Source organism: Triturus cristatus, chromosome 7 (genome assembly GCF_964204655.1).
Source record: "Triturus cristatus chromosome 7, aTriCri1.1, whole genome shotgun sequence".
Taxonomy (NCBI): domain Eukaryota; kingdom Metazoa; phylum Chordata; class Amphibia; order Caudata; family Salamandridae; genus Triturus; species Triturus cristatus.
In genome coordinates, this window is record NC_140590.1 from 1,774,502,768 (window position 1) to 1,774,512,685 (window position 9,918).

At 37.9% G+C, this 9,918-nt stretch overlaps 1 protein-coding gene across 1 annotated transcript; it reads right to left on the minus strand.

The window, feature by feature from the left end:
* Window positions 1–7,009: 7,009 nt before the first annotated feature.
* On the minus strand, window positions 7,010–7,951 carry LOC146813067 (olfactory receptor 5V1-like). Its single transcript, XM_085615255.1, has one exon. It carries the CDS (start codon window positions 7,949–7,951, stop codon window positions 7,010–7,012), a length of 942 nt encoding a protein of 313 aa, XP_085471381.1.
* Window positions 7,952–9,918: the final 1,967 nt, after the last annotated feature.

Genomic DNA, 9,918 nt, shown 5'->3' on the forward strand with positions numbered 1-9,918 from the left:
GAGCTGCGCTGCAGACAGGTGTTCTGAGGCCAAGCCCCTATTTACACCTCTCTGCAACGCAGCTCTGTGGCGCTTACTGGAGGTACCTAGTGGTCTAGTTTGACCCTAGGGACCCTTAGGATTCAAGGGGACTTAATCTCTCAGAACAGCCACAGGGCGCGTTTACACAGTGGTGAAGGGAGGGGACGGGGCCTGAGGTGACGTGTGCAAACACGCACTATGGCACGTTTTAAATTGGGGATATAATTTCCCTTCAATACTGAGGGCCCCTGGGGGCTAACTAGCCCACCAAGTGCTTCCAGTAAGCGCCACTGAGCTGCATTGCAGAGAGGTGGTCTAGGCTGTGCCACTTTTTACACCTCTCTGCAACGCAGCTCTGTGGCACTTACTGGAGGTACCTAGTGGGCTAGTTGGACCCTAGGGACCCTCAGGATTCAAATGAACTTAATCTCCCAACTAAAATTGGACACAGGGCGTGTTTACACAGTGGTGAAGGGAGGGGACGGGGCCTGAGTTAACGTGTACAAAAACGCCCTGTGGCCTGTTTTAAGAGGTAGTTTTAATCCCCATGCCCTATTATATACTAGGGGCTTACAGAGGAGGTCATGCTAATCACAGGGGGACCCCAACGCATAATGTTCCCTAGTGTATGTAGGTGTTTTCACTGTATTCTAAGTGTCTTTTAACATAGCACTGGCTCTAGGACTGGTTAGTCAGACTCAGTTACCACCAGTATCCGTCTGAAAAAGTTGAGGGTACAGGATGATTTTGCAACAAGGCTTCTTTCTGCTCTTCTTTTTGTTCTTTCTGCATGTTATCCTTCTTCCTGCACTTATCTTCGTATTTGAGGACTTCTGTTGCCTCTTTCTGCACTTCTTTTGTTTCTTTCTGTGCATTTTTTCTTCTTTCTTCACATGTCCTATCTCTGTAGGCATAGTTAGAAATTAGCATTTAAAAAACCTTTGAAATTCACAGAAAAAACCATAGGTTTCAGGCACGTCATAGTTAGGAATTAGCATTTAAAAAACCTCAGAAATTCACTGAAAAAACCATAGGTTTCAGGGGTGTTATAGTTAGCTGGACTTTTCACTTGTACAAAACCATTGAAATTCCCCCGTTATAGTTAGTTCAGCTAACTATAACTCGCGCGCCCGCAATGCACTGCTGATGACGTCACATATTACATCACTCATGACATGGTCAGTGACATCACTCATGACATCACTGATGACATCTCAAATGACATCACTGATGACATCACTGATGACATCATCCTTGTGATAGAGTGGCAGACCTCCTCTCACCCTAATATAACCTTTGATACACACATTCAGAAATAGAGACTAAAATTTTCAAAACAATGGACATACCAATACCAGTTACAACAACCTCTTCAGTAATTCTAAGATCCACATACACATCCACTCATTCACCAACAGTCCTATACAGTCACTCATACATGTACTCACTCATCATATGTACTCATACACCTATACATCCTGTTACACAATGCCACTCATCCATAGAGTTACTCACACACATAGTCACTCATGCTAATAAAGAATCAAACATACATTTACTTGCATATACAGTTATACACACACCACCACACTTACTTCTACGGAAACTTACACATACTTAGTCTTTTAAACAATCACTTATAGAAACACATACTTATTCATACAGGAACTCTTTCAATCTCTCACTCTCACATATACTCACATATATACACCAATAGTCACATATACTAGTTTAAAACATATGTAGTTACTCATAAAGACACTATTGAGACAGTCATTCACTCACTAACACACCCATACACACACTCATCCACCCATACAGTCCTGCACACATGCTGTGTTCAACACATACAAACAGTGAGTCACTCATTCATGCACCTATGCACTACGTAATACCCCCCACCGAACCATGCAGACACTCAGACTGATACTCAAAAAACCAACTAATAACCTATATAGACACCCATGTAGCTACTCACCAACCCATGCAGCCACTTATACACAAAGTGAGAGACTGATACAGATATTTACATATTTAAACATTACTCACTAAGCCATGTATTCACTATGATACACTTAATCAGTCAGTTATACAATCCATTTTTCAAAAACAAATCATCCATTTAGACACTTATATACCCATTTATTCTTCCATCGACCTTGAGATATACATATATAAAACATATTTAATTTTCAGAAAAACACACATTCACTGGATGATGTCATCAGTGATGTCATCAGTGATGTCATTTGAGATGTCATCAGTGATGTCATGAGTGATGTCACTGACCATGTCATGAGTGATGTAATATGTGACGTCATCAGCAGTGCATTGCGGGCGCGCGAGTTATAGTTAGCTGAACTAACTATAACGGGGGAATTTCAATGGTTTTGTACAAGTGAAAAGTCCAGCTAACTATAACACCCCTGAAACCTATGGTTTTTTCAGTGAATTTCTGAGGTTTTTTAAATGCTAATTCCTAACTATGACGTGCCTGAAACCTATGGTTTTTTCTGTGAATATATATATATATATATATATATATATATATACATATACATATACATATATATATAATTTATATATATATATATACATAGATATATATTGTTTTCAATTATATTATTTTTTTTCAAATGAGTACAATGATTACATTATTCTTAATATACGCTTCATATTAGCTTTGTTTCTATATTCAGTGTGCAGTATAAATAGATGCAATGTATTTTGATATGGTTATGTTAATGTTCTATTGAGATTTAACATTTGTGATAACATGATATATGTTTGGTAATTTTTTATTTAATTTAATGGTTACATTTAAAATAAAAATATTTGAAAGAATGTTGTGTTGACTTTTTAAAATAATATATACATAAATATATATATACTGTAAATGAGAACAATTGAGATCAAACCTGCTGATAAAGGCGGAAACGTTGTAATTCTTAATAAAGCAGATTATATATGGGAAGCTAACCATCAATTGCAGGATACATCGTGCTACAAAGAACTCAGCACCAATCCAACTAAGGAAATTGAAGCAGCCATTAATCAATACCTTAATGACTGGCACAATGAGGGTCTAATTGACGAAGAAGAGAAAAAATATCTTACAGTGACAAAACCTATTGAAGCTACAATTTACTTTCTGCCCAAAGTTCACAAACGATTAAACAAACCACCTGGCAGACCCATCATTTCCGCCAACGGTTCAATCATGGAACCCATTTCCAACTATATTGACTATTTCTTAGCTCCCATCGTAAAAGATTTAACCAGCTATCTCAGAGATACAACTGATCTCCTACAGAAACTTGAGGGTATACCCTGGAACCATCGATATAAACTAGTGTCAATGGACGTAGTTTCTTTATACACAAACATAGAACATGAAATAGGCCTAAAAGCTTGCAGCTTCTTTTTAGGCAAACGCAACATTCAATACAAACAACACAACTCCATGTTGTTACAAATGATTACTCTATGCTTGCAAAATAACATTTTTACCTTCAACAAAAAACATTACCAGCAAATGAAGGGTACAGCCATGGGCTTTTCTTTTTCTCCGAATTTTGCAAATCTTGTCATGGGGTGGTTCGAACAGAAAATCGCGTGGAATTGCGAAAATGACCACCATGTACAAAAAATCATAGCATGGTGGCGTTTCATCGACGACTTGTTCATAATATGGGATGGTACCAATGGAGAATTTGCAACATATTTCCAAATCTTGAATATTAATGAGACTAATCTACAATTCACCTATGAAATCAGTCCAAACAAAATCTAATTTCTTGACATCGAAATATATGTGCAGAACAACACAATACAAACCACCCTCTTCAGAAAACAAACAGCTACGAACTCAGTTCTTCACGCGGACAGTTTCCACCCCACATATCAAAAATGGAACATACCTTATGGGGAATTCTTACGTCTGCGCAGAAACTGCTCCGCAGATAATGATTTTGAGAACCACAGCAAAGCAATGGTAGTAAGATTCCAAAGAAGAAAATATCCTGACAGGATAATTCAAACAAGCCTCAAAAAAGCAAAAGAAAGAAATCGCACGGAGATATTGAAAAACAAACCAAAGGCGACCCAGGATGATTTCACAAATATACGCCTTATAACAACTTATTCAACTGAAACTAGTGATCTAATCCACATTTTGAAAAAACATTGGGGCATTCTGAAACTTGACACCACCATTGCAGACCTAATTGGAGATCATCCGAATGTCACCTATAGAAGAGCACCTAATTTGGGTGACAAACTGACACGCAGCCACTTCAAAACCAAGCCACAGAAACCATGGACTAACATTGAGGGTTTCTGGCCATGTAAGAACTGCAAAGCCTGCAAAATTGGCATCCCCAAAAAAGAGGTGGAGGGTAGAAGAGGCGGAAATTGGAAAATTCAACAACACATTTCCTGCAAAAGCAAATATGTGGTGTACGTTGTCGAATGCCCCTGTAATCTAAAGTACATAGGCAGTACAATTTGTGAAATTAAAAAACGGATTCTTGAACACATTAGAGCCACCGTCAACACAGATCGCTCTAATGCCATTGCCAAGCACATGGAAAATTCGCATGACAGCAAATGGGAACTGCTTCGCTACTACGCCATTGAACAAGTGCCATTTTTGGAACGAGGAGGAAACCGAGAAAAACTCCTCCGCCAAAAAGAATCCAAGCATATTGTTTCATTTAGAACTTTGACTCCTCATGGCCTTAATCAGGATGAGGAACTCTTTGTACATTTGTGAACCCTTTTGTGATGACAAGGTATCATTCCCCTGTGTTATCGTACAGACAATAGTGTCGGCCAAATATAATTTTATAGTAATTTCTTATATAAGAGTCCAATCTGCCGAGTTTGACACATTTGAATGAAGTCAAACACCCACTAGAGGGATGAGATTGGGCCATCTTTTTATTTCAATCCTGTGTTAACAGTTTGTTTCCCCACCAGAGGGATGGGACATCTTGATGTGTGATTTCGGGCTTTGATGGTAATTGATTCTTTCATACACTGTCTATTTTACCATTAAACCCACTAGATGGTAAATAACATATATCGTTTTTCACACATCATGCACGTTAAACACTATGTTTGTGCTAACCTGATTACCTATCACATCACTTTACTTGTAACTGCGTTGTTAAAAGTGGTCCACTAAAGGATTGTTATTATGACAAACTTATTTCATTCCTCTTCTCTCCCCACGTTACCTCAGTTTAATTTTTGTAAACTTTGTTTTTGTAATTCACCAGCATAATGTGTAAATACACGTACTACAATGACCAGCATGCTTTGCTAACGCTTAAACAGGAAGTATCAGCAATAATTGAAATAAATAATGTCTGGCCATTGTGTAGGTAACCCGTGATCAAGGTTCGAGTGAGAACCGAAACGTGTTGGGCCAGTGTTGTTGTTGGCTGGCTGTGCTGATGAACTTTGTTTTGGATTAAAAACGAACTGCAAACCAAACCATTGGATTTCGTCTGAGTGCGTGTACTCCTGACCTCTGGGCTCAGAGGTCTCTTGCTTCATATATATATATATATATATATATATATATATATATATATATATATATATATATATATATATATATATATATATATATATATATATATGTATATAATTTATATATATATATATATACATATATATATATTATTTTCAATTATATTATTTTTTTTCAAATGAGTACAATGATTAAATTATTCTTAATATACGCTTCCTATTAGCTTTGTTTCTAAATTCAGTGTGCAGTATAAATAGATGCAATGTATTTTGATATGGTTATGTTAATGTTCTATTGAGATTTAACATTTGTGATAACATGATATATGTTTGGTAATTTTTTATTTAATTTAATGGTTACATTTAAAATAAAAATATTTGAAAGAATGTTGTGTTGACTTTTTAAAATAATATATACATAAATATATATATACTGTAAATGTTCCATATCGTGGGAATGCCACGGAAACGCCATGGACCGTTTACACGGTGGGAACAACCATTCCCACGATATGAAGATGCGCTGACTACTTATTATAAAATCCTTTGCAACCAGACTCTTGAGATCTTGATAATTTGATGACTTATAGGAAGCAATATCCATTACAGCACAAACGAAAATAGAAACTACTGTGATGTCCTGATGAAGTCTTGTTTTAATTTAAAACAGACGAAGCACGTGTTGGCAAGGCAAGGAGTTGTATTGATGGCAAGAAGCTCTATTAATGACAAGGAGCCTTATTGATAAATGACAATGTGAAAAGCCTGCATGTTCGAATAAAGGACAGTAGATATTATAAATATAGCTTTTTCTTGACTTATTGATTGCTCGTAGATTCCAATGAAACATTGAGGAGAAGTTCCCTTTTCCAATTGAGGATGATTTGGTGGCTCTCCCTCCTCCTGAGCACTGACCAAAGTACATGGACATTGAGATATTTACAACATTACTTTGTACCTGTATTGTGTGTGTGTCGATTCTCCCAGCCACCACCCTATTTTGTATTTACTTTGAATTTATGTGTTTATGTAGATTAGAACCAATGTACAAAATATGAATGAAACACTAATATCATTACATAAGCAATTAATAATCATGAAAAATGAAATGCATGGAGTAAGAAATATAACTGCATAAGCTAGAGAGGTTCCCATATTTCATTGATAAATAAAAACTTGCAATAGATCACGTCAAAGATCAGAAACTCAGCATAGCAATAATTAGTTAAGGAATGAAAACAACACAAAACATTATGACAAAAGACCAAAAAAACAATTCCTCCAAAATAATCATAGAACTTATTAAACACATGAATTGTGGAGACAAAATTGCATTTTCAAGATTAATCTACAATATTATAGTGTGGCCCTGAGCAATCCTTGAGGATTACTATAGGTTGCTGTGTTCTGTCCTATATATTTGTGAACCATAAGAAACAAATTGCGCTTCTTAGTTTCTCATTAACGATGTGGTATTCTCTTTCTTCCTCAGGGTGTTTTTAAACTCTTTATTTTTCAGACTGTATATAATGGGGTTACATAGAGGGGTCAAAGCCACATACGACAAGGACGCGAGTTTGTTTTCTTTCATTGCAAATGTTGATGTTGGACGCATGTACGTAGAAATGATACCAACGTAGAATAAAAGGACCGCAGTGAGGTGAGAAGCACATGTTGAAAAGGTCTTGCGTCTCCCTTCTGTAGACTTGATTTTCAGGATTGTTGAGATGATATTGATGTAAGATATTATAGTTAAAACAAGAGGTATCATTCCGATTACAATACCAATGAGGTAACTCATTCCCTCAATAGCATGTGTGCTGCTACAAGAAAGTTTCATTACAGCTGCCACATCACAGAAGAAGTGGTTGATTGTGTGAGAACCACAGAAGGAAAGTCTAGACAGTAGCACAGTGTGTGGTACTGCGTCTATGATGCCAGTCATCCAGGTTCCCACAGCCAGTCTGGTGCACAAGACCTCATTCATTAAGGTCATGTACCGTAAGGGATTGCAGATGGCCACATACCGATCATATGCCATGACTCCTAGAAGGAGGAATTCTGTAGACACCATAGCCATGAAAACATACATCTGCATTAGGCATCCAGTAAAAGAAATTAGTGCTCTCGATAGAAAAAACTGTACAAGCATTTTGGGGAAAATTAGTGTAGTGTAAGTAATATCCAGGAAGGCTAAGTTTGTAACAAAAAAATACATTGGTGTGTGCAGTCGTTTGTTGGAATAGACAATTGCCATGATGAGAAAGTTTCCCACCAGTGTTGACATGTAAATTAGCAAAAAGGCAAAAAAAAGCAGAAGTTGAAGATTTGGAAAATCACAAAAACCAATGATGATAAACTCATTCACAGAAGTTTGGTTTTTTTCTTCCATTTATCTAACTGTCCAGTTTCTCTGTTTTGGGATACAATACCTTTCTGCAATAAAAAAGCAAGTTTAATTAATATGGAAGATGCATAATGAGGGTCAAGAGAAGAGATATGGATGGTTGGCAGTCACAGGTGTTTTATTTTTAATTAGATGAACATTATCAACACATAAATATAAAGCTGAATGACAATTTTAATGCAGTTTTCTTTATTATGGTTTCTTTTATGTTTTCATGGTGGCAATGATTACACTTAACTGATATATATTCCTGATTAATCTGTGGGTTGTAAATGTGATACATTACAAATATTACTAATGTCACTCTTTCAGAGAAAAACTCATTCCCAAAACGCAACATGGGTATCAATGAAGACCAACCATTGGTAACACTGGCACTATATTAGCTCAGTACGGTATAGTTTGGATCTTGTGGCACAACAAGTAAAGGAAGTACTGCTTGACATACCCTTGACAAATTTAGCGTTATGCAAAAAAGACAAAAAGGTGATAGAAAGAATGCTTGCAAAAACTCCAAACCATTGACAATCACTCTGGCTTACATTTCAACCCATCAACTTTCGTCTACTGTGTCACACTAGAAAGTGCCGGCCTTATGCAAATCAGTACTGACCCTACTCCTCATGGGAACCGTCCATCTTGTTGTAAAAGTATGTGGTCACCCGAAACCATTCAATGAATTTACCTGTGATCAAGGCTCATTGCCGAGTTGAAACTCATCAGGACAGAGAGGATGGTGTAGGAGCACACTGCTGACCTCCCAGCACAGTTAGCCCCTTAACATTATGGTAAATGCAGTTTGTACTGGACACTTGTGTTCCACCAAAGTTGGTGCAGATTAGTGCTGTCATCTCTAGACACGTGTTTCTGGATTTTACTCGTCATCAGTAGAGATCAAAAAATGATTTTCTTCTGGGGTTGCTGAGCAGGCTGCCACAATTCTTACAGGTCTCAGCACCTTTCACAGGCACACAGGTGTTTCTCCACTAGCTCGTCAGCTCAATGGCTCAAGGGAGCCTTTTTAAACAGGAAGGAGTGGGAGCACACTGCTGACCTCCCAGCACAGTTCGCCCCTTAGCATTATGGTAAATGCAGTTAGTAGTGCATGCTTACTTGGTATGTTGCTGGAGTGTTCCACCAAAGCTGGTGCAAATTAGTGCTGGCATCTCTAGACACATGTGTTTCTGGATTGTATCCGTCATTAGTAGAGATCAAAAAAGATTTTTTTCTGGGGGGACTGATCAGGCTGCCACAATTATTACAGGTCTCAGTACCTCTCACAAGCTCACAGGTGCATCTCCACTAGCTCATCAGCTCAATGGCTCAAGGGAGCCTTTTTAAACAGGAAGGGGTGGGAGCACACTGCTGACCTCCCAGTACAGTTCGCCCCTTAGCATTATGGTAAATGCAGTTTGTAGTGTACGCTTACTTGGTATTTTGATGGAGTGTTCCACCAAAGTGGGTGCAGATTAGTGCTGTCATCTCTAGACACTTGTTTCTGGATTTTATACGTCATCAGTAGAGATCAAAAAATGATATTCTTCTGGGATTGCTGAGCAGGCTGCCACAATTCTTTAAGGTCTCAGGACCTCTCACAGGCACACAGGTGCATCTCCACTATCTCGTCAGCTCAATGGCTCAAGGGAGTCTTTTTAAACAGGAAGGGGTGGAAGCACACTGCTGACCTCCCAGCACAGTTCGCCCCTTAGCATTATGGTAAATGCAGTTTTTAGTGCACGCTTACTTGGTATTTTGCTGGAGTGTTCCACCAACGTTGATGCAGATTAGTGCTGTCATCTCTAGACACGTGTTTCTGGATTTTATCTGTCATCAGTAGATATCAAAAAACTATTTTCTTCTGGGGTTGCTGAGCAGGCTACCACAATTCTTACAGGTCACAGTACCTCTCACAGGCATACAGTTGCATCTCCACTAGCTCATCAGCTCAATGG

What these genes read in the sequence shown, in the direction of transcription:
- LOC146813067 (XM_085615255.1), bottom strand. Translation starts at nt 7,951, where the DNA reads ATGGAAGAAAAAAACCAAACTTCTGTGAATGAGTTTATCATCATTGGT.